Consider the following 26,578-nt stretch of genomic DNA (forward strand, 5'->3'; position numbering starts at 1 on the left):
ATTTCTATGGGAACATAATGTGGATCCTCTCTTGGACTGAAGTTTATACCTCTCTAGAGGGGTAGGATCCTGCTGCAATTAAAAACACCTGAGGCTAAGAGGCGGAATGCTCAGTCAGAACGCTAATACAAATAACAAGACTGACCGTCACATCCAAACATAAATAGGTCTGAACAGGTGCTTACCTAGAGTCGCCATCTCATACAATCAAGCAAAAAGCAGCACACTGTAGCGCTATAGAAAACATGAAATATGAAATATGAAAATTTAATTGTAAAATGTAGACTTCAGTCTAAGAGAGGATTGGCATTAGGTCCTGGCAATGAGAATCGCCTTAACATGGCTGCCAGGTATACATGAATTGGCCAATTTATGTGCTAAGCATTCTCAATTTTTCATATTTCTAGTGCAGTAGTGCAATTCAATTTTCATATTTCATATTTCATGTTTGCTATAAAGCTACAGTGTGCTACTTTTTGTTTGATATATTCAAATAAGAGCTTATTCATAGAAAAATATTTGACGTGGCTCAAGTCCAGTCTAGAATTTTTATTTTTATTTGCTGTACTGGATTGAAAAATCTTTATTCTCACCTTGATCAGGGCTGCTTGATACCTCACAAGTCTTATCTTACCAAGTTGAACAACAAACATATGTTGGTTGTATCCACAAGCTTTCATACTTTTGGAGTAAACCATGGCAATTCTGGTGCTCGTAAAATTGCCTTTATTAGGAATTCATAGATTAATCCAACAATAGCTGATATTTTCATATATCCAATATATTATTTTAGATGTAAAATGACAGAATACTTGCTTACACTACCATCTTTCCCGTCTTCCCAGCCGTTAATCACAGTAGTTTTCTGTCTGCAAGAAATGAAGAACAGAAAAACCATTGCATCCAGTGCTTGGGAGTGCAGGCTGCCTACTGGTTTATCTTTTCTTCATTTCTTGAACACATCTATAATAATACATTGGATACATGTAACTGCATCTGATTAATCATTTACAACTGGAAAAAAAAGTACGTGGAAGTTTCTACCATTAAAATAGCAACACTAGAGACGATGTCATATATTTCAGGTGTACAGCCAATCTTAATAAATATGTAACAAGAAGTAAAACAAAAGAACATGAAAAATCAATAAATACAATATTAAAGGTTTATGGCAGATTTTTAGAATAAATCAAGACCATACAGAAAGGAATAGCAAAATACGTCTTATCTTCCCTCTAGAAGACAGTGGACTATATTACATAAAACAGATACATAATCTTTCAATACATTCATCTCCTATAGGAAAGTTACTTTACATCAGTAAGTGCTGTTCTCCACAGAGTTCTAGTAGAAAACAGGCAAGTGATGTCATGACTGGGACAATGAGCAAGCCATCTAGGGTGCAAAACGGGTGGTGCAAATGTTGCTAAGATAATAAAAATGGAAATGTCAGGGTGCAAAGTCTTTACAGTATATACAGTACCTATATATAACATACTGTTTTAAGAGATTCTTGTATTTTAACATTTTAAGTCTTGTATGTAATAACATAAATCTAAGTTTGTTCAAATTTTTGTACTTAGCATTAGTATTACAGTATTGACTATTGGGATATTATTTACATAAAATGTAATGATGCAACAGCAAATATACTTAAACTAGCTGTTTCCAGCCAGCTAACGCTCGGCACGCTCATTGCTATCTAATTAACGCTGCTGGTGATTATGCAATTAAATGTACGTTTACCTTGGCTGAAGTGGTTGAATTACATAGGAAGTGCTGCGTGTGGTAATGTGGGTGGGAGGAGCCTCGTGTGGTAATGTGTGGGGACGGAGCCTCGTGTGGTAATGTGTGGGGACGGAGCCTCGTGGGGTAATGTGGGGGGAGGAGCTTCGTGTGGTAATGTGTGGGGACGGAGCCTCGTGTGGTAATGTGTGGAGACGGAGCCTCGTGTGGTAATGTGGGTGGTCGGAGCCTCGTGTGGTAATGTGGGGGAACGGAGCCTTGTGTGGTAACATGTGAGGACGGAGCCTCGTGTGGTAATGTGTTAGGACGGAGCCTCGTGTGGTAGTGTGTGGGGACGGAGCCTCTTGTGGTAATATAGGGGGACGGAGCCTCGTGTGGTAATGTGGGGGGGGCGGAGCCTCATGTGGTAATGTGTTAGGACGGAGCCTCGTGTAGTAATGTGGGGGGACAGAGCCTCTTGTGGTAATATAGGGGGATGGAGCCTCGTGTGGTAATGTGTGGGGGCGGAGCCTCGTGTGGTAATGTGTGGGGACAGAGCCTCGTGTGGTAATGTGTGGGGACGGAGCCTCGTGTGGTAATGTGTGGGGATGGAGCCTCATGTGGTAATGTGTGGGGACGGAGCCTCGTGTGGTAATGTGGGGGAGCGGAGCCTCGTGTGGTAATATGTGAGGACGGAGCCTCGTGTGGTAATGTGTTAGGACTGAGCCTCGGTTGGTAATGTGTGGGGATGGAGCCTCGTGTGGTAATGTGGGGGGACGGAGCCTCGTGTGGTAATGTGGGTGGACGGAGCCTCGTGTGGTAATGTGGGGGAGCAGAGCCTCGTGTGGTAATATGTGAGGACAGAGCCTCGTGTGGTAATGTGTTAGGACTGAGCCTCGTTTGGTAATGTGTGGGGACGGAGCCTCGTGTGGTAATGTAGGGGGATGGAGCCACATGTGGTAATGTGTGAGGACGGAGCCTCGTGTGGTAATGTGTTAGGACTGAGCCTCGGTTGGTAATGTGGGGACGGAGCCTCGTGTGGTAATATGGGGGGACGGAGCCTCGTGTGGTAATATGTGAGGACGGAGCCTCGTGTGGTAATGTGTTAGGACTGAGCCTCGTTTGGTAATGTGTGGGGACGGAGCCTCGTGTGGTAATGTAGGGGGATGGAGCCTCGTGTGGTAATGTGTGAGGACAGAGCCTCGTGTGGTAATGTGTTAGGACTGAGCCTCGGTTGGTAATGTGTGGGGACTGAGCCTTGTTTGGTAATGTGTGGGGACGGAGCCTCATGTGGTAATGTAGGGGGATGGAGCCTCGTGTGGTAATATGTGAGGACGGAGACTCGTGTGGTAATGTGTTAGGACTGAGCCTCGGTTGGTAATGTGTGGGGACGGAGCCTCGTGTGGTAATGTGGGGGACGGAGCCTCGTGTGGTAATGTGGGGGGACAGAGCCTCTTATGGTAATATAGGGGGATGGAGCCTCGTGTGGTAATGTGGGGGGACAGAGCCTCTTGTGGTAATATAGGGGGATGGAGCCTCGTGTGGTAATGTGTGGGGGCAGAGCCTTGTGTGGTAATGTGTGGGGACAGAGCCTCGTGTGGTAATGTGTGGGGACGGAGCCTCGTGTGGTAATGTGTGGGGACGGAGCCTCATGTGGTAATGTGTGGGGACGGAGCCTCGTGTGGTAATGTGGGGGAGCGGAGCCTCGTGTGGTAATATGTGAGGACGGAGCCTCGTGTGGTAATGTGTTAGGACTGAGCCTCGGTTGGTAATGTGTGGGGACGGAGCCTCGTGTGGTAATGTGGGGGGACGGAGACTCGTGTGGTAATGTGGGTGGATGGAGCCTCGTGTGGTAATGTGGGGGAGCAGAGCCTCGTGTGGTAATATGTGAGGACGGAGCCTCGTCTGGTAATGTGTTAGGACTGAGCCTCGTTTGGTAATGTGTGGGGACGGAGCCTCGTGTGGTAATGTAGGGGGATGGAGCCTCGTGTGGTAATATGTGGGGACAGCCTCGTGTGGTAATGTGTGGGGGGCGGAGCCTCGTGTGGTAATGTGTGGGGACGGAGCCTCGTGTGGTAATGTGTGGGGACGGAGCCTCGTGTGGTAATGTGTGGGGGCGGAGCATCATGTGGTAATGTGTGGGGACGGAGCCTCATGTGGTAATGTGTGGGGATGGAGCCTCGTGTGGTAATGTGTGGAGACGGAGCCTCGTGTGGTAATGTGGGTGGTCGGAGCCTCGTGTGGTAATGTGGGGGAACGGAGCCTTGTGTGGTAACATGTGAGGACGGAGCCTCGTTTGGTAATGTGTTAGGACGGAGCCTCGTGTGGTAGTGTGTGGGAACGGAGCCTCTTGTGGTAATATAGGGGGACGGAGCCTCGTGTGGTAATGTGTGGGGGGCGGAGCCTCATGTGGTAATGTGTTAGGACGGAGCCTCGTGTGGTAATGTGGGGGGGACAGAGCCTCTTGTGGTAATATAGGGGGATGGAGCCTCGTGTGGTAATGTGTGGGGGCGGAGCCTCGTGTGGTAATGTGTGGGGACAGAGCCTCGTGTGGTAATGTGTGGGGACGGAGCCTCGTGTGGTAATGTGTGGGGACGGAGCCTCATGTGGTAATGTGTGGGGACGGAGCCTCGTGTGGTAATGTGGGGGAGCGGAGCCTCGTGTGGTAATATGTGAGGACGGAGCCTCGTGTGGTAATGTGTTAGGACTGAGCCTCGGTTGGTAATGTGTGGGGACGGAGCCTCGTGTGGTAATGTGGGGGGACGGAGCCTCGTGTGGTAATGTGGGTGGACGGAGCCTCGTGTGGTAATGTGGGGGAGCAGAGCCTCGTGTGGTAATATGTGAGGACGGAGCCTCGTGTGGTAATGTGTTAGGACCGAGCCTCGTTTGGTAATGTGTGGGGACAGAGCCTCGTGTGGTAATGTGGGGGAACAGAGCATCTTGTGGTAATGTAGGGGGACGGAGCCTCATGTGGTAATGTGTGGGGATGGAGCCTCGTGTGGTAATGTGGTGGGGGGCGGTATTGTGTGTGGTGATGTGGTGGGGGGTGGGATTGTGTGTGGTAATGTCGTGTGGGGGGGGGCGGGATTATGTGTGGTGATGTGGTGGGGGGCGGGATTATGTGTGGTAATGTGTGGGGGGCGGGATAATGTGTGGTGATGTGGTGGGCGGGATTATGTGTGGTAATGTGGTGGGGGGCGAGATTTGTGTGGTAATGTGGTGGTGGGGCGGGATTGTGTGTGTTGATGTGGTGGGCGGGCGGGATTATATGTGGTGATGTGATGGGCAGGCAGGATTATGTGTGGTAATGTGTTGGGGGGACGGGATTATCTGTGGTAATGTGGTGGGGGGCGGGATTATGTGTGGTAATATGGTGGGGGGTGGGATTATGTGTGGTAATGTGGTGGGGGGCAGGATTATGTGTGGTGATGTGGTGGGCAGGCAGGATTATGTGTGGTAATGTGGTGGGGGGCGGGATTATGTGTGGTAATGTGGTAGGGGGCGGGATTGCTTGTGGTAATGTGGTTGGGGCGGGACTGTGTGTGGTAATGGGGTTGGGGGCGGGATTCTGTGTGGTGATGATGTGGGGGGGTGGAGCTACTGTGCAGAGGGCGGGATTAGCGAGTAATCACGATGCCTCTTATATATATAGATTTCACTCTCTATGATTCAGAAAGTCCTTCTTTAGAAGCAGCTGCATCACCACCATTCTGTTCATTTACTACCAGAGACAGCCAAGTGGTCATGGTGCTATTGGTTTAAAGGGAACATGACAAGGAATTCATGCTACTCAGACACTGGCTACATTATTGAAGATGTGTAAGTTCTGCTCTGAAATGCTTCAGTGTTTCAGAGAAAACATATTTTGAAAATTTGAACAAGGATTATGCATCTTGGCTGATAAGTTTGAGGCAGATTCCCGGAGGCTTCTCCCTGCCCTGCTCACATGATATGTTTCTCCTAATGTGTGTGTACATGGAGGAACCTTTACGTTTAGTAGAGCAGGGCTGGAAGAAGAAACTTCATGACTCGGACTAGTGATCTGATACGTATAGTTCCTGGTGCAGCTGTTATGACCCCAATGGCGAGGGTCTCAGAGAAACAAGTAAGTCTGCGACGTACAAAAATCCAGCTCATAGGGCAGTGGTAACTGGGTTGACCATACCCCCGAACCGTCTAACGGCCCGGGGGGAGAACACCAGCCACCCTAGAGCTTCCAGCAAGGTCAGGAAACAGATTATATACAAGCTGGACAAAAATGCAAACAAAAACAAATAGCAAAAGGCAAGAAAGCAGACTTAGCTTAATCAAGCAGGAACCAGGATCAGTAGACAAGAGCACTACAGATTAGCTCTGATATCAATGTTGCCAGGCATTGAACTGAAGGTCCAGGGAGCTTATATAGCAACACCCCTGACCTAACGACCCAGGTGAGCATACAAGGGATGAATGACATACCCAGAGTCAAATCACTAGTAGCCACTAGAGGGAGCCAAAAGGTAAATTCACAACAGTACCCCCCCCTTAGTGAGGGGTCACCGAACCCTCACCAAGACCACCAGGGCGATCAGGATGAGCGGCGTGAAAGGCACGAACTAAATCGGCCGCATGCACATCAGAGGCGACCACCCAGGAATTATCCTCCTGACCATAGCCCTTCCACTTGACCAGGTACTGAAGCCTCCGCCTGGAGAGACGAGAATCTAAGATCTTCTCCACCACGTACTCCAACTCGCCCTCAACCAACACCGGAGCAGGAGGCTCAGCAGAAGGAACCACAGGCACAACGTACCGCCGCAACAAGGACCTATGAAATACGTTGTGGATGGCAAACGACACCGGAAGATCCAGGCGAAAGGATACAGGATTAATGATTTCCAATATCTTGTAAGGACCAATGAAGCGAGGCTTAAATTTGGGAGAGGAGACCTTCATAGGAACAAATCGAGAAGACAGCCATACCAAATCCCCAACGCGAAGTCGGGGACCCACACCGCGGCGGCGGTTGGCAAAACGCTGAGCCTTCTCCTGTGACAACTTCAAGTTGTCCACCACATGCCCCCAGATCCGCTGCAACCTATCCACCACGGAATCCACCCCAGGACAGTCAGAAGGCTCCACATGTCCCGAGGAAAAACGAGGATGGAAACCAGAGTTGCAGAAAAATGGCGAAACCAAGGTGGCGGAACTAGCCCGATTATTAAGGGCAAATTCAGCCAACGGCAAGAAGGTCACCCAATCATCCTGATCAGAAGAGACAAAACACCTCAAATAAGCCTCCAGAGTCTGATTAGTTCGCTCCGTTTGTCCGTTAGTCTGGGGATGGAAAGCGGATGAAAACGACAACTCAATGCCCATCCTACCACAAAAGGATCGCCAGAACCTGGAAACAAACTGGGATCCTCTGTCCGACACAATATTCTCAGGAATGCCGTGCAAACGAACCACGTTCTGGAAGAACACAGGAACCAGATCAGAAGAAGAGGGCAGCTTAGGCAAAGGAACCAAATGGACCATCTTGGAGAAACGATCACATATCACCCAGATGACAGACATGCCCTGAGACACCGGAAGATCAGAAATGAAATCCATAGAGATGTGTGTCCAAGGTCTCTTCGGGACAGGCAAGGGCAAGAGCAACCCGCTGGCACGAGAGCAGCAAGGCTTAGCTCGAGCACAAGTACCACAGGACTGTACAAATGACCGCACATCCCTTGACAAGGAAGGCCACCAAAAGGACCTGGCCACCAGATCTCTGGTGCCAAAAATTCCCGGGTGCCCTGCCAACACCGAGGAATGAACCTCGGAAATGACTCTGCTGGTCCATCTAGCAGGCACAAACAATCTGTCAGGTGGACAAGAGTCAGGCCTACCAGCCTGAAATCTCTGCAACACACGTCGCAGATCTGGAGAAATAGCAGACACGATAACTCCTTCCTTAAGAATACCCACAGGTTCAGCGACTCCAGGAGCATCAGGCACAAAGCTCCTAGACAGAGCGTCGGCCTTCACATTCTTAGACCCTGGTAAATACGAGACCACAAAGTCAAAACGGGAGAAAAACAATGACCAGCGGGCCTGTCTAGGATTCAGGCGTTTAGCAGACTCGAGATACATCAGATTTTTGTGATCAGTCAAGACCACCACACGATGCTTAGCACCCTCGAGCCAATGACGCCACTCCTCAAATGCCCACTTCATGGCCAACAACTCCCGATTGCCCACATCATAATTTCGCTCTGCCGGCGAAAACTTCCTAGAGAAAAAGGCACAAGGTCTCATAGTAGAGCAACCAGGGCCTCTCTGTGACAAAACGGCCCCTGCCCCAATCTCCGAAGCATCCACCTCAACCTGAAAAGGAAGTGAGATGTCAGGCTGGCACAAAACAGGCGCCGAAGTAAACCGGCGTTTTAACTCCTGGAAAGCCTCCACGGCAGCAGGAGCCCAGTTAGCTACATCAGAGCCTTTCTTGGTCATATCCGTCAGCGGTTTAACGCTAGAGAAATTTGCGATAAAACGACGGTAGAAGTTAGCAAAACCCAAGAACTTCTGAAGACTCTTAACTGACGAGGGTTGAGTCCAATCATGAATAGCTCGGACCTTGACTGGATCCATCTCCACAGCAGAAGGGGAAAAAATGAACCCCAAAAAGGGAACCTTCTGTACACCAAAGAGACACTTTGAGCCTTTTACAAACAAAGAATTTTCACGCAGAATCTCAAAAACCATCCTGACCTGCTCCACATGCGAGTCCCAATCATCAGAAAAAACCAGAATATCATCCAGATAAACAATCAAAAATTTATCCAGATACTTCCGGAAAATGTCATGCATGAAGGACTGAAAAACTGAAGGTGCATTAGAGAGACCGAATGGCATCACCAAGTACTCAAAATGACCTTCGGGCGTATTGAATGCGGTTTTCCATTCATCGCCCTGCCTAATGCGCACAAGGTTGTACGCACCACGAAGGTCTATCTTGGTGAACCACTTGGCACCTTTAATCCGGGCAAACAAATCTGACAACAGCGGCAAAGGATACTGAAATTTGACAGTGATCTTATTTAAAAGCCGATAGTCAATACAAGGCCTCAAAGATCCGTCCTTTTTGGCCACAAAAAAGAATCCCGCGCCAAGAGGGGAAGAAGAAGGACGGATATGCCCCTTCTCAAGAGACTCCTTGATATATGAACGCATCGCGGTATGTTCAGGTACCGACAGATTAAACAGTCTCCCCTTAGGAAACTTACTGCCAGGAATCAAATCTATTGCACAGTCACATTCCCTATGAGGAGGCAGTGCACTGGACTTAGACTCGCTGAAGACATCCTGATAATCAGACAAATACGCCGGAACTTCCGAAGGCGTAGAAGAAGCAATAGACAAGGGCAGGGAATCTCCATGAATTCCATGGCAGCCCCAACTTGACACTGACATAGCCTTCCAGTCCAAGACTGGATTATGGGTCTGTAACCATGGCAAACCCAAAACAACCAAATCATGCATTTTATGCAGAACAAGAAAACGTATTACCTCCCGATGTTCGGGAGTCATGCACATGGTAACCTGTGTCCAAAACTGCGGTTTATTTTTTGCCAATGGCGTAGAATCAATACCCCTAAGAGGGATAGGATTTTCCAATGGCTCAAGAACAAATCCGCAGCGCTTGGCAAATGACAGATCCATAAGGCTCAGAGCAGCACCCGAGTCCACAAACGCCATGACAGGATACGATGACAGTGAGCAAATCAAAGTTACAGATAGAATAAATTTAGGTTGCAAATTACCAATGGCGACCGGACTAACAACCTTAGTAAGACGTTTAGAGCATGCTGAGATAACATGTGTAGAATCACCACAGTAGTAACACAAGCCATTCTGGCGTCTATGAATTTTCCGCTCATTTCTAGTCAGGATTCTATCACATTGCATTAAATCAGGTGCCTGTTCAGACAACACCATGAGGGAATTAGCGGTTTTGCGCTCCCGCAACCGCCGGTCGATTTGAATAGCCAGGGCCATAGAATCATTCAGACCTGTGGGAATGGGAAAACCCACCATCACATTCTTAATGGCTTCAGAAAGGCCATTTCTAAAATTAGCAGCCAATGCACACTCGTTCCACTGGGTCAGCACGGACCATTTCCGAAATTTTTGGCAATACACTTCAGCCTCGTCCTGGCCCTGAGACATAGCCATCAAGGCCTTTTCTGCCTGAATCTCAAGTTTGGGTTCCTCATAAAGCAAACCGAGCACCAGAAAAAACGCATCAATGTCAGCCAATGCCGGATCTCCTGGCGCCAGCGAGAAGGCCCAATCCTGAGGGTCGCCCCGTAAAAAAGAAATAACAATTTTTACTTGCTGAGCGGAGTCTCCAGATGAACAGGGTTTCAGGGACAAAAACAATTTACAATTATTCCTGAAATTTCTAAATTTAAATCGGTCTCCGGAAAACGGTTCAGGAATCGGTATCTTAGGTTCTGACATAGGACTTCTGATAACATAATCTTGTATGCCCTGCACACGAGCAGCAAGCTGGTCCACACTTGTAATCAAGGTCTGGACATTCATGTCTGCAGCAAACACAAGCCACTCAGAGGTAAAGGGGAAAAGAAAAAAAAATGAGAGAGAGAAAAAAAAACTCAGAACTTTCTTTCTTATAATCCCGCTTCTGCAATGCATTTAACATTTAATACTGGCCTGGCAAACTGTTATGACCCCAATGGCGAGGGTCTCAGAGAAACAAGTAAGTCTGCGACGTACAAAAATCCAGCTCATAGGGCAGTGGTAACTGGGTTGACCATACCCCCGAACCGTCTAACGGCCCGGGGGGAGAACACCAGCCACCCTAGAGCTTCCAGCAAGGTCAGGAAACAGATTATATACAAGCTGGACAAAAATGCAAACAAAAACAAATAGCAAAAGGCAAGAAAGCAGACTTAGCTTAATCAAGCAGGAACCAGGATCAGTAGACAAGAGCACTACAGATTAGCTCTGATATCAACGTTGCCAGGCATTGAACTGAAGGTCCAGGGAGCTTATATAGCAACACCCCTGACCTAACGACCCAGGTGAGCATACAAGGGATGAATGACATACCCAGAGTCAAATCACTAGTAGCCACTAGAGGGAGCCAAAAGGTAAATTCACAACATGCAGCGTCGGCATCCCTGCACGCTGCTCCTCTTCCCCAGCAGGGATGCCAGCTCACTAACCACCGCAACCTCCATCCTTTACTTCCTCTTCCTTCAATGTCAGCATCTGCCTGAGGTACGTACACTGGACGTAGATCCCCAGGCACCGTGCTTAGGGTGCGCGCTCCCTCCTCTTAAAGCGGCCATGAGTGATATCCTGAAGTGTCCCCGGCCAGTGATATAGTGTTCCAGTTTGAATATCAGCCGGATCCGCCCACACTTGCCGTGCCAGTCTGTATATCAGCCACCAAACCTGCCTGCAACTGCTATGCCAGTCAGTATATCAGCCGAATCTGCCAGCACTTGCCGTACCAGTCTGTATATAAGCCAATCCCGCCTGCTCCGGCCGTGTCAGTCTCTATATCAAGCGGACCCGCCTGTATCTGCTGTGCCAGTCTCTATATCAGCCAGACCCGCCTGCACCAGCAGTGCCAATCTGGATATCAGCTGGACCCACCCGCACCTGCTTTACCAGTCTGTACATCAGCCAGACCCGTCTGCACTTGCCGTGTCAACTTGTGCATCAACCATACTAGTCTATTTCTGCCAGGGTATGCCTGTATTAGCTGTCCTCTCCTTCCGGGCCGTTCAAGCTACCAGGCTCTTGTGGGTCAGCTGCCATGCATCCATGGTCTGTCCTGGAGTAGAACCTGGTGTTCATCGGGAGCCAAGCCTAACCCCACCATCACAGGCTCTAGTGAAAAGTCAGATGCTCACCTAATCACACCCCTCCAGGCTCTCCTCAGACTACGGCACAGTGGTTCCACTGCTCCCATTAAACCTAGCCTGCTTTTCAATGGTGCGGCGCCAGTGGGTGATTCATGCTGTCTGTGGTTCAGGCAGCATGAATCTCCTTGTCAGGTTACCTTAAATGTCACCAACTTTACTTAGGTAAACAATGTGTCTGGTCTATGCTTTTTTATGCTAATACATTTATTTGTAAAAGTGCACTGCATTTGAAAGCCTGGCTCCTCTTAATATTGTTTCCATGACTAGGCTTTGCTTTAACTACTATACAGTGATCTGGACTTAAAGAGGCCCACTGAGGTACATCCTTGCAGTGGCTACTTGCCAATGGAGTCAGCTGGAAGACAATAGTCGATGTACTGGGTCAAAACAAAATTGGGCTGAGTCAGGAGAGAAGTCAGTGACATGGTCAGGATGATATCAAAATCAGTAGGACAGAGCAGAATCGTAAATCAGACTTGAAGTCAAAACAGTATAAGGTCAGAAATTACTAACAACAGAAGAATCAAGAAGCAAGGCCTCACAGAGCAGCTGACCAGGGTAAGTATACACTTATAACTGGCAGCTTCTAGCAAGGCTCACAGCAGAGAACTGATTATTTCTGACAAATACTTTGTAGCACACAAGCTCCCTGACTGGTCGGTACCACAAGTTGCAGCAATGCTACTACTTACTTGGACTGCTCTTGCGTCTCCCAGCACCGTTTGTTATGTAAGTGATGTGTTTCCTAGTGACAGAGTCAGAGGTAGTAGGAGCGTATTCAGATACGATGTGGCAATATTGCATTCATTAAAGCACATGTGTTAATGATAATGACTGTCCTAACCATACGCGTGATACAAAATATAACATTTTAAGGGCAATAATGAATTTTAACATTACATTACCTGCTGTTGCATAAATGATTTAATATTATATATTCCTGTGTTCTGTCTTTCCCTTATCTAGATAGCAAAGCAGCTGACTCAGAAGAGAGATTAATGGACACTTTATTAAAGAAAGACAGATATAATAAACTCATCCGTCCAGTTTACAATAATACACAGCTGGTCTCCATCCAGCTCCAGTTGTCACTGGCTCAACTCATCAGTGTGGTAAGAATTTATTACATGTTTATGAATACATCACAAATACCTTCTTTTTTTTTAAATGTATTTATGTACTTCCTTTTATTTTCCATTACTTCTGAATTATTATTTCAGTGTGGTTATATATCACCAACCTATACTTCAGCACTGTACAAGCATTGTCCTCTTCTTTTTACATAAATCCCTGATCCCAATCTCCTTGAATCAAACACATTCTGACCCATGGGGGAATTTCATAGGAAATCATTTCATTTATCAGTATAGGGAGAACTTACTGTATCAAGGCTTGCAATTCTCATTCTTAGTGGGTGTAGGGGAAAAAGTGGAGAGGCTCTATATATTTTTGATATCTAAAAAAAATCCCTGATGAAGCTGCGATACGCGTGTGGCCCGCCTCCACTGACATCCTTAGTATTTTGGTTCATGGATCCTTTATTATGACCTTCTCTATTTCACTTGGTATATGGGTTAGCTGTATAGAGCTATTTATAGTTATGTCTTGCATTTATATATACATATATTGTCCTTTCCATGATTACATATACCATACAATTTGCAACTCATTGAACTATATGATATTTGCATATTGTTCTTTTTCTGTACACTGTAATTTATTGGTCATTCTTTATTTCCTTTTTTTAAACATCATTGTTTTTTATCTTTTTATTTGGTGCCTTATTTATACCTTTGGATTATTTTCTTGATATATACGGTAATTTGCTTATTTGAGATTCTTTTGAATTTGATCATTTTGTGAATATAGTTATTTAATATACATTATCTGCTATGTATTGTTTTATCCATAGACATTTCCAATGTTTGTGTTTGAATTCATGTATATCTGTTATTATAGGCATTAGTATAGCCTTCATTTGTCGGTGCTCCAGGCTAGTTTTTATTTTAATTGTTTTTTTTTTTTAAATTGTGTATATTTGTCTGTCAAAATAAAATTATTATATTTTTATACAGGTGTTCTTATCGCTTTTGTAATGTTCCTTTTATCCCCTCTTTTTGCTGTACATTTACGTAATGTTTTGACTTAAAGAGGTTGTCCAGTACTTTATGATTCAATGTTGACGACACCGAAAACAGCTGATTGGCGGGGATGTCGGGACTGTCGGACCTTGAACAATCAGACATTGATTACGAATCCTAAGGGTAAGTCATCAATGATAAAGTAGTGGACAACCTTTTTAATTTAACCTACCACTCCATTGTTATTTATTAGTTTACTATCCGTTACCTGTCAGTAAGGTATGTTCATTCTGTGCCGTTTTCAGCGCTGATCCGGTCCTCTCCTACATCATGTGACCACAGTTGTGACCAGTCAGCTTGCACAGCTTTTCTGTGAGATTCAGAACAAGGCTCTCATACTCTTGCATTAAGTCTGCATTCACATATCCATGTGAAATATCCTTGTGCCATCCAACTATTTCATTAGACAGCACATGGACTCATAGGGGTGAGAAATGGATCTAGTAACGCATCCGTGAAATACACAAATTCGAGCCTGAGAAACGTGAGTTTCAGAGCATGTCCTATTCTGATCCATGGATAGTAGTAAAGGTGCACACTCAAAAGTGCTGGCCAAACTGGAATTAATCCCAGGTACTAAAGTATATAGTATACAGCCACACTCGTAGAGGTTCTTTCCAAATATGTGTATTTAGTAATTTGCCCAAAAGTTCACCACAGTGACAAAAGACAATAAATGAAAAAAAAAAATGTTTTCCAAGTGATTTCTTAACGTTTTGACCCTAGCCTGGGTCTTTCTCGAATTTGCAAGTTTTGATGCCACCTAAAAGGCCTGATGTCACATGCCCTATTGGTGCTACCAGGCAACCCACTACCACCAATGCACTACTTCCTTACTCATCCTTTCATCTGAAGTCTATTGTCTTATGCGAGGTACCAGCTGATTCCCAGCATATCCTTACTACAACTCAAAACTTTTGAATTTGAAAAAGACCCGGGCCCGTTAAGAAATCGCTTGGAAAACTTTTTTTTTTTTCATTTATTGTCTTTTATCACTGTGGTGAACTTTTGTGCAAATTAAAGAATACACATATTAGGAAAGAACCTCTACGAGTGTGGCTGTATACCATTTGCTTCACTATTCTGATCCATGTTTCCAAATGCCAAGCAAGTCAATAGGTATCTGGGAAATACGGATGCAAAGTGGATGACTTCCGATTTGCTTTTTTGTCTCACACATCTTGCTGCTTAGTGATACATTTTAATAAAAATGTGACCTTCTAAGGATCTCTTTATTGGCTTGGAAGTGAGCACACCTCTTTTGTGGCAAAAAAAATCAGAGGAGAAAAAAAAGGAAGAAACTGGCATGACATAGGTCTTCTCTTAGATAGTAACACTCATACAATGTGTGAATGCAGCCTAATGAAAGGAGTGACTGTTGGCTACTGTACAGTATGTGAGCTGGCAAGAAAGAGCTGCTGTCAGATAATGCAGGAGAGGACCAGAGCGGTGCAGAGAACTTCAGAAGTCCATGACCAGTAAGTATTTCAATGCACACATTGAACATTCATTACATAGAGCTAACAGATGGGGAAATAAACACACCCCACTGCAGCGGTACTTTAATTTATCCTTTCTGATTATGCAGAATTCTACTGGCTTTCTAACACGCAGAAGAGTTCATTAAACCAGCCAGGTATGCATAACTTGGAAAAGCAATATGAAATAACAAATTCCATTCTTTTCTTAAGGTTCTATAAACAATAACAATGGGAGGAGACACAGATTAGATATTAGAAAAAACTTTTTGACAGTTAGGGTGATCAATGAGTGGAACAGGCTGCCACGAGAGGTGGTGAGTTCTCCTTCCATGGATTTCTTCAAACAGAGGCTGGACAGACACCTGTCTGGGATGATTTAGTGAATCCTGCTTTGAGCAGGGGGTTGGACCAGATGACCCAGGAGATCCCTTCCAACTCTACCATTCTATGATTCTATAATAGATGAAAGATGTCTGAATCCACCGATTTTAGCTGGATAAACCTAGCCATGTACTGCGCATGGGGCAACTCTGACTCTTCCTGGAGAGATTATGATAGAGAAGATAAAATTTGGGTGGATTTTTGTTTTTCTCCAAAATAAATGTCAGTTGAACCGAGCATTCATGTGTTTGGGAAAGTCAGGAGAGATAGCTGTTGGCCGACTTATCTAAGGCTTTGAGAGACAAGGTTGATTAATCCTATACCTTAATGAACGAAAATAAGATCTGGAATCTGTAACCAACTCGTTTTTGTATGTCACATTTGTGGAAGACAGGTGTTCACAATATTTATATTTTTTTATATACTGCTATATTTTTTTTAGGTTAAACAAAGAATCTTGAGAATTGTAGTTAAGTGACTAGCTTTCCCTCCTCCTTGCCTTTCAATATAAATATGTATATCCTGCAATTTATGATTATGAGAAAAACAAAATATTGGATTTGTACCACAATTGTGACATTTCGATTGTACACCCTGAGATACACACCCTGACCAGTTCTTAGTTAATGTGACCCTAGATATGTAGTATCACTAGATGAATGTTGTCTGAGCAGGGTATAATCAAATTACGAGCATCCTTGATTATGTTAGCCTCCAGTACATATTCTACTCAGTGAGAGATTGCATCTGTTTGCTGTCATGTTTTGTATCCTGTTCTTTGCTATCCAGATGTCCATGCTTGTTTTATTCTTGCCTCAGTCACTGATAAGTATCTTTTTGGTGACAGCATGCAACATGAACACAGAGTTCCCTGTGTTTCAAAGCCCTGAAGGATATCTGCCAAGAAACATCCTGTGACACTTGTTTCTACAATGATCTGACACCTCAGTAGGGCAGGTTAAAGGGAGAACACAACTTTTTGATGGCTTATGTCATTCTGATTTACTAATGGCCTTCTCACTAAACCAATATTTACTTTACAACTCTGTTATTTTCTCGGCAGTCACATAGACAATGAATGGAGCAGAGGTATGCATGCTTGACCTTGACTCCATTCATATGGGCTCTAAGACCATCAGCAATCAGAAAGTTATCCTCTAACTTATGGATAGCAGATGGTCTGAGGTTTAGCATGAGCAGGTTGGATTCTCAGCTGTCAAAGACAGCCCATAACTCTGGGGAGAATCATATAATCATAGAATGTTAGTTGGAAGGCACCTTTTGGGTCATCGTGTCCAACCCCCTGCTCAATGCAGGATTCACTGAACGATCTCAGACAGATGTCTGTCCAGCCTCTGTTTGAAGACTTCCATTGAAGGAGAACTCACCACCACTCATTGATCACCCTCACAGTGAAACAATTATTTCTAATATCTAATCTGAGCCTTCTCCCTTTCAGTCTCATTCCATTGCTTCTCATGTTATGTTTCCATGTGCAAATGAGGATGATCCCTCTACACTGTGACATCCCTTCAGATATTTGTAAACCACTATTAAGTCACCTCTTAGCCTTCTTTTTTGCAAACATTCCCAGATCCTTTATCCGTTCCTTGTAGGACATACTTTGCAGTCCGTTCACCATCCTGGTAGCTCTTCTCTGAACTTGCTCCAGTTTTTCCATGTCATTTTTCAAATGTGGTGCCCAGAACTGGACACAGTGAGGCCTGACCAAGGAGGTGTAGAGGGGGATAATTGAGGAAAAGTGTATCGGTACATCCATCCAAGATATAAATAAAATCTGTCTTTATTGAAAAATAGATTAAAACATAGTAAAATGAAACCACAGGAAACCTAGGTTTCATTTTACCATGTTTTAATTTATTTTTCAATAAAGACAGATTTATTTATATCCTAGATGGCTGTGCTGATACACTTCCTTTTCCTCCATTATTTGTCTGTGATCACCAGTGGATGTGGAACCCTCAGGAGAAACTCCAGCTGAATAATAATAATAATAATTTTTATTTATATAGCGCCAACATATTCCGCAGCGCTTTACAAATTATAGAGGGGACTTGTACAGACAACAGACATTACCGCATAACAGAAATCACAGTTCAAAACAGATACCAGGAGGAATGAGGGCCCTGCTCGCAAGCTTACAAACTATGAGGAAAAGGGGAGACACGAGAGGTGGATGGTAACAATTGCTTTAGTTATTTGGACCAGCCATAGTGTAAGGCTCGGGTGTTCATGTAAAGCTGCATGAACCAGTTAACTGCCTAAGTATTTAGCAGTACAGACACAGAGTGCTATTAACTGCATAAAGTGTATGAGAACATGAGAGGAACCTGATTATGTTTTTTTTTTGAATGGGCCACACAGGGATGGTTAGGTTAATGCATTGAGGCGGTAGGCCAGTCTGAACAGATGAGTTTTTAGGGCACGCTTAAAACTGTGGGGATTGGGGATTAATCGTATTAACCTAGGTAATGCATTCCAAAGAATCGGCGCAGCACGTGTAAAGTCTTGGAGACGGGAGTGGGAGGTTCTGATTATTGAGGATGCTAACCTGAGGTCATTAGCGGAGCGGAGTGCACGGGTAGGGTGGTAGACTGAGACCAGAGAGGAGATGTAGGGTGGTGCTGAGCCATGGAGTGCTTTGTGGATGAGGGTAATAGTTTTGTACTGGATTCTGGAGTGGATGGGTAGCCAGTGTAATGACTGGCACAGGGTAGAGGCATCGGTGTAACGATTGGTGAGGAATATGATCCTGGCAGCAGCATTCAGGACAGATTGGAGCGGGGAGAGTTTGGTAAGAGGGAGGCCGATTAGTAGAGAGTTACAATAGTCCAGACGAGAATGAATAAGTGAGACAGTAAGAGTTTTTGCAGAGTCGAAAGTAAGAAAAGGGCGAATTCTAGAAATGTTTTTGAGCTGCAGATAAGAAGAGCAAGCCAGTGATCGGATGTGGGGGGTGAATGAAAGCTCGGAATCAAGGATGACCCCAAGGCAGCGGGCATGTTGCTTTGGAGTAATGGTGGAACCACACACGGAAATGGCAATGTCAGGCAAAGGTAGGTTAGTAGAGGGAGAGAACACGAGGAGTTCAGTTTTTGACAGGTTCAGTTTCAGAACCATTGATCCAACGATTTGCATCGTGGTAAGCATCAAAACTTTCCTCTCCCTCCTCCCTTCTACAATTACACTAGAGGGGTATAATTACGTCACATGATATGGACTCTATGGTTCTCTTTATACATCCTAGAACTGTGTTTGTCTTTTTTGCTGCTGCATCACACTGTTGACCCATGTGAAGTTTGTGATCGATTAGTATACCCAAGTCTTTTTCACATGTGCTGTTGCTTAGTTCCATTCCTCCTATTTTGTAGATGTTGTTTTCTTTCTTTACTTGCCCAGATGTAGAATTTTGCATTTCTCCATTTAATACCATTCTATTAGTCGCTACCCATTGTTCAAGCTTATCTACATTATTCTGAATCCTTTCTCTGTGTTCTCTAGTGTTAAGGCCCCGTCTCACATAGCGAGATCGCTAGCGAGATCGCTGCTGAGTCACTAGTTTTGTGACGCAACAGCGACCTCAGTAGCGATCTCACTATGTGTGACACGTACCAGCGATCAGGCCCCTGCTGTGAGATCGCTGGTCGTGTCGGAATGGCCTGGACCTTTTTTTGGTCGTTGAGGTCCCGCTGACATCGCTGAATCGGTGTGTGTGACACCGATCCAGCGATGTCTTCACTGGTAACCAGGGTAAACATCGGGTTACTAAGCGCAGGGCCACGCTTAGTAACCCGATGTTTACCCTGGTTACCAGCATAAATGTAAAAAAAACCAAACAGTACATACTTACATTCCGGTGTCCGTAACGTCCCCCGGCGTCTGCTTCCTGCTCTGAGTGCCGCCGTACAGTGAGAGCGCAGCACAGCAGTGACGTCACCACTGCGCTCTGCTCTCACTGTACGGCGGCTCAGTCAGAGCAGGAGGCAGACGCCGGGGGACGTTACGGACACCGAAAGGCGAGTATGTACTGTTTTTTTTTGGTAACCAGGGTAAACATCGGGTTACTAAGCGCGGCCCTGCGCTTAGTAGCCCGATGTTTACCCTGGTTACCCGGGTGCTGCAGGGGGACTTCGGCATCGTTGAAGACAGTTTCAACGATGCCGAAGTCGTTCCCCTGATCGTTGGTCGCTGGAGAGCTGTCTGTGTGACAGCTCCCCAGCGACCACACAACGACTTACCAACGATCACGGCCAGGTGGTATCGCTGGTCGTGATCGTTGGTAAATCGCTATGTGAGACGGGGCCTTAAGCTATCCCTCCTAGCTTTGCATCGTCTTCAAATTTGACCAGTTTATCTTCAGTTCCCTTATCTAGATGAATTATAAAAATGTTTAATAACACTGGGGCCAGAACAGAGCTTTGTGGCACCCCACTTGAAACACTGTTAAAAATTGGACATGCAACCATTTATTACCACTCTTTGAGTACGATCATTGAGCCAGTTATGAATCCCCTTAACCATAGACATGTCAATCCCATACTTCGTAATTTTTTCAATAAGGATAGTATGAGAAACTTTATCAAATAAAGATGTTATATACTATATCTACCTCTTTTCCCTGATCCACACAGTCAGTGATTCATTCCATCATAGAAGGAAATTAGATTGGTCTGACATGACTTGTATGCTACAAACCCATGCTGGTTTGGTTAATTACTGTATACTTATCCAAGTACTTACATACATGTTGCTTAATAATTAGTTCAAAGATCTTTCCTGGTATAGAAGTAAGGCTCACTGGCCTGTTATTTCCTGTCTCCATGTTCTTTCCTTTCTTGAAGATAAGGACAACATTTGCCCTTCTCCAATCTTCTGGGACTTTTCCTGTTCTCCATGATTTTTCAAAGATTCTGGCTAGTGGTTCTGCAATTTCCTCTAACTCTTAGAGTACCCTAGGATGTAATTCATCTGGATCAGGGGATTTAACACTAGAACTACTGAACCTGTGACGCGACAAGAACTACTGAATGTAGTCATTTTGACTACTGACTTGTTTTTGTTTATTTTTAGAGTTTCATTTGTGTTTATTTATTAATATTTTTAATGTATTATTATTGTGAGAACCAACAGTAATGCTTTGGAATGTTTTTTTTCTGATTTTTCATATTTTTCTACCGGAAATAACAAAAGTAAACTAAGTAAAACAATAATAATAGACGTATAATGTTCGTTCATTTTTGACTGGACCTATAAAAGTCTTGATGTTTTAGCTAATTTATACATTTTTTCACAGAATTATACTGTATGTGAACATGGTTGATCATAAACAAAAGAAAAATGAAAAAAAAACCACATAATTTTTATCGTTTTCGCATCATAAACCATTACATTGCATTATTGCTATATTCATGCATATTTCCCATTTGCAGATAAAAAAATATTCTTTCTAGCTGTAAACTATAACTAATAACGTCAAGCTGTATGCAAATATAGTTTTTCCCCCAAAAAAATTGCTGCTTCACACTATACAGTACAAAATAATTGAATAATATGACAATAAAATGTTGTATCTGCTATATACTTGTATGAGTTTTTTGAGCTCTTATGTCTGCATGTGTTCGCTTTGTCTCTTCAGCTGAACTGAAAGTAAACTTACTATCCAGACTACTGTCTACTGCTTAGGACTAGTGTTGAGCGATACCGTCCGATACTTGAAAGTATCGGTATCGGAAAGTATCGGCCGATACCGGCAAAGTATCGGATCTAATCCGATACCGATACCCGATACCAATACAAGTCAATGGGACTCAAGTATCGGACGGTATCCCTGATGGTTCCCAGGGTCTGAAGGAGAGGAAACTCTCCTTCAGGCCCTGGGATCCATATTAATGTGTAAAATAAAGAATTAAAATAAAAAATATTGCTATACTCACCTCTCCGACGCAGCCTGGACCTCACCGAGGGAACCGGCAGCGTTCTTTGCTTAAAATGCGCGCTTTTACTTCCTTCCGTGACGTCACGGCTTGTTATTGGTTGCGTGCCGCCCATGTGGCTGCGACGTGACCAATCACAGCAAGCCGTGACGTAATTTTCAGGTCCTCAATGCCTAATTCTAGGCATTCAGGAATTTAAAATTACGTTCCGGCTTGTGATTGGTCGCGTCGCGGTCACATGGGCGACGCGACCAATCACAAGCCGTGACGTCACGGGAGGCAGGAGACGTGCACATTTTTAAAATTACGTCACGGCTTGTGATTGGTTGCGTGCCGCCCATGTGACCGCGACGCGACCAATCACAAGCCGGAACGTAATTTTAAATTCCTGAATGCCTAGAATTAGGCATTGAGGACCTGAAAATTACGTCACGGCTTGCTGTGATTGGTCGTGTCGCGGCCACATGGGCGGCACGCGACCAATCACAAGCCGTGACGTCACGGAAGGAAGTAAAAGCGCGCATTTTAAGCAAAGAACGCTGCCGGTTCCCTCGGTGAGGTCCAGGCTGCGTCGGAGAGGTGAGTATAGCAATATTTTATATTTTAATTCTTAATTTTACACATTAATGTTGTTTCGATACCGATACCCGATACCACAAAAGTATCGGATCTCGGTATCGGAATTCCGATACCCGCAAGTATCGGCCGATACCCGATACTTGCGGTATCGGAATGCTCAACACTACTTAGGACCAGAGAAAAACAACACCCTTCTTTAGCATAAGATAAGAGCCTACAGTATTACAAACAAACTTGTTCAGTTCAGCATTACACAGTATGCATGAGACAGGGATTGGATTATAACCAACGGGTCCGTACCGACGCTAGTATGAAAGTACCCTAAAGGTACCTTCACACTAAACGATTTACCAACGATCACGACCAGCGATACGACCTGGCCGTGATCGTTGGTAAGTCGTTGTGTGGTCGCTGGAGAGCTGTCACACAGATAGCTCTCTCCAGCGACCAACGATGCCGAAGTCCCCGGGTAACCAGGGTAAACATCAGGTTACTAAGCGCAGGGCCGCGCTTAGTAACCCGATGTTTACCCTGGTTACCATTGTAAATGTAAAAAAAAAAAACACTACACTCCGGTGTCCGTCAGATCCCTCGCCGTCTGCTTCCCGCACTGACTGTGTCAGTGCCGTCCGTAAAGCACAGCACAGCGGTGACGTCACCTCTGTGCTCTGCTTTTACTTTACGGCCGGCGCTCACAGTCAGTGCGGGAAGCGGACGGCGGGGGACGTGTGACAGACACCGGAATGTGAGTATGTACTGTTTGTTTTTTTTACTTTTACAATGGTAACCAGGGTAAATATCGGGTTACTAAGCGCGGCCCTGCACTTAGTAACCCGATATTTACCCTGGTTACCATTGTAAAACATCGCTGGCATTGTTGCTTTTGCTGTCAAACACAACGATACACGCTGATCTGACGACTGTGACAAAACACTCTGGGATCGCCTTTGCTGGGGTCAAAGGTCACGTGGTTTGTGCATTGAATCTGAGGCGTACAGCAGGTTTCTTTAGCAAGCTGACTTTAGGTCAGGTTTATTAACGAGAAAGTAACATAGAAAAAACAAAGCATAAAAATAAATCCTAGCCTGTCCGGCACTAACTAACAGATACGTTGCTATCTCAACAACTGGGGGGGCTTCTCCCTCCCAGCTAACAACACACAGTCCTTGAGCACAGCTCTCACTCACGTTTGTCTCACACAGACAGGCAATCTGTGTGCCCCAGGCTGACGCTGGAAACCCTCAGCTGGTCATCCTTTATTCCCGCACTCATTAACCCATCATTATCCTGAAAATACTGAGCGGCCTAATTCACATAGGACAAATACCTGGGCGAGATATACCTGCCCCCGACTACCAGACCGACATGATTCTTACATATCCCCCCCCCTGCTCAGACCACTCAGGTCGAGCAAGAACACTCTCGAAACAGTGCACTCGGGACAGGGCATCAGCGTTCCCCATCTGCACCCCGGGGCGGTGCTCCACCGTGAAAGAGTAAGCCTGCAGGGCAAGGAACCACCGGGTTACCCGACTATTACGGTCTTTGTGGAGGTGCATCCACTTGAGAGGGGCATGGTCCGTGACCAGCTTAAACTTCCTACCTGCCAGGTAATACTTGAGGGAGTCGAGAGCCCATTTAATGGCTAGGCACTCTTTTTCAACCACGGCATACCTCTGCTCTTGTACATTCAGTTTCCGGCTGAGGTAGAGGACCGGGTGTTCGACTCCGTCCCTCAACTGGGAAAGTACAGCTCCGACCCCAGTATCAGAAGCATCAGTTTGGACCACAAACTCGCTGCTGAAATCAGGAGTCACTAGTACGGGCTGAGAGCACAAAGCTCGTTTCAGACTGTGGAAGGCCTCTCCAGCCGCAGAGGTCCATTTTACCATGACGGAACCCTTCCCTTTGGTAAGATCCGTCAAGGGGGTAGCCATGGCTGCAAAATTAGGTATGAACCGGCGATAATAGCCGGCGATCCCCAGGAAAGCATGTACTTGTTTCTTGTTCACTGGTTGCGGCCAGCCCTGAATTGCCTGTATTTTGTCGATCTGTGGTTTAACCACTCCTCTGCCAATCACGTAACCCAAGTATCGGGCTTCTTCAAGCCCGATGTGACATTTCTTGGGGTTTGCCGTTAAGCCTGCATCTCGTAGGTCATCAATCACCGCCTGTACCTTCCGGAGGTGAGTTTCCCAGTCCAAGCTGTAAATTACGATGTCATCCAGGTAGGCTGAAGCGTACTGCCTGTGGGGCCTCAAGACTCGATCCATCAACCTCTGAAACGTTGCTGGAGCTCCGTGAAGTCCAAACGGCATGTAGACATACTGGAACAGACCTTCCGGTGTAGCAAATGCCGTCTTCTTCCTGGCCGCCTCGGCCAGAGGGATCTGCCAGTACCCCTTTGTTAGATCCAGGGTCGTAATGTATCGGGCTTTACCCAGCCGGTCGATTAACTCATCGACCCGAGGCATAGGGTACGCATCAAATTTAGAAGCCGCATTCAGTTTCCTAAAGTCATTACAAAACCGTATGGAGCCATCCGGCTTAGGTATCAACACGATTGGACTGGACCAGGCGCTGTGTGACTCCTCAATGACTCCTAAGTCCAACATTGCCACCACCTCCCGGGAGACGGCTTCACGTCGTGCTTCCGGAATCCGGTATGGCTTCACATGAACTGTGACACCAGGCTCTGTAACAATCTCATGTTTCACCAGCTTAGTCCGGCCAGGTTTTTCCGAGAAAAACTGTCGGTTCTGTAACAAAAACTGCTTAACCTCAGATTTTTGTTGTTCCGAGAGAGTCTCGGCAATCTGCACCTCCGGTATGGTAGGTGCGCAAACCAGACGGGGCAGCTCCGCCGTTAGGGCAGAGCGGTCTTTCCAGGGTTTTATCAGATTCACATGATAAATCTGTTCTGGTTTTCTCTTACCGGGCTGGTACACTTTATAGTTCACTTCACCAACTCTTTCCATGACCTCAAAGGGGCCCTGCCATTTCGCCAGAAATTTTCTATCTACTGTAGGGATTAGGACCAACACCCTATCCCCGGATGCAAACGTACGGACCTTAGCACCTCTATCATAACTTTGCCTCTGGGCTCCCTGGGCCTGTAACATATGGTCCCTAACAATGGGCATGACAGCGGCAATACGGTCCTGCATTTGTGTTACATGGTCGATCACCGTTTTAAAGGGAGTGACTTGACCTTCCCAGGTTTCTTTTGTGACGTCCAACAGTCCCCGGGGACGGCGGGCGTACAATAGTTCGAAAGGCGAAAACCCTGTGGAAGACGGGGGAACTTCCCTAATGGCAAACAGCAAATAGGGTAGCAAGTAATCCCAGTTCTTCCCATCTTTGTCTATCGCCTTCCGGAGCATCTGTTTTAAGGTTTTATTGAACCGCTCAACCAGGCCATCTGTTTGAGGGTGATAGACAGACGTACGCAACTGGTCTATCTGTAAGAGTTTGCAGAGCTCCTTCATCACCCTCGACATAAAGGGAGTCCCCTGGTCGGTGAGTATCTGTTTTGGAATTCCCACCCGACTAAACACTTGTACCAACTCTTTGGCGATCGTTTTGGAAGCAGTGTTACGCAAAGGGACGGCTTCTGGGTAACGAGTGGCATAGTCCATGATGACGAGGATATGTTGGTGCCCACATGCGGACCGGGGAAGGGGCCCAACCAGATCCATCCCAATTCTCTCAAAAGGGACTCCAATGATAGGGAGGGGTACCAAAGGGCTACAGAACCGAGTTTTAGGCGCAGAGATTTGGCACTCTGGACAGGACTCACAATAGTTACGTACATCACTATGTATTCCGGGCCACACAAAACAATGCGATATCCTTTCTATGGTTTTCTGTACCCCCAGATGTCCCCCCATTATATGTCCGTGGGCCAGGTCCAGTACCTTCCGCCGATAAGGTTTGGGTATTACTAACTGTTGCACAGTGTCTTCTCCTTTTTTCTCTACCTGGTAGAGTAAATCATTTTCAAGAACCATGTATGGGTACGCTAGCCTAGTGTCAGGTTCTACGGGTACCCCATCTATCATTTTTACATTTTTCCTAGCCGGAATCAGGGTAGGATCTTTCATTTGCTCGCTGTGGAAGTCATCCAACTGGACTCCCAAATCTGGCAGGCAAGGTGCTGGATGGCTGTCTGCCTCCACCTCTCGCTGAGTTTCCTCAGTTTCCCCCGCCAGAACTGAGAAGGGGAACTGAAGGTTAGTTTCAATAACCTCCCCAGCAACGTCTTCTTGTGGGACCTCCTCTAGGAGTTCGGGACCTCCAGATGGCATGGGAAAAGACTTACAGCTACTGTGAAGGAGCAACTGATTCTCCCACAACTGCCAGAAATGGGGAAAATCCCTGCCCAGGATTACATC

General features: G+C 45.8%; 1 protein-coding gene across 2 annotated transcripts in view; it reads left to right on the top strand.

Moving 5' to 3' along the window:
• The window catches only part of CHRNB4 (cholinergic receptor nicotinic beta 4 subunit), a 77,292-nt gene that overhangs the window by 19,681 nt on the left and 31,033 nt on the right, over nucleotides 1–26,578 (top strand). For both annotated transcript variants that reach the window (XM_077264268.1, XM_077264267.1), the window contains one exon: nucleotides 12,615–12,760. In XM_077264268.1, the coding sequence (XP_077120383.1) occupies nucleotides 12,615–12,760 (146 nt within the window). The remainder of the gene's footprint in view (nucleotides 1–12,614; nucleotides 12,761–26,578) is intronic.

The sequence above is a fragment of the Ranitomeya variabilis genome, chromosome 5 (assembly GCF_051348905.1).
Source record: "Ranitomeya variabilis isolate aRanVar5 chromosome 5, aRanVar5.hap1, whole genome shotgun sequence".
NCBI lineage: Eukaryota > Metazoa > Chordata > Amphibia > Anura > Dendrobatidae > Ranitomeya > Ranitomeya variabilis.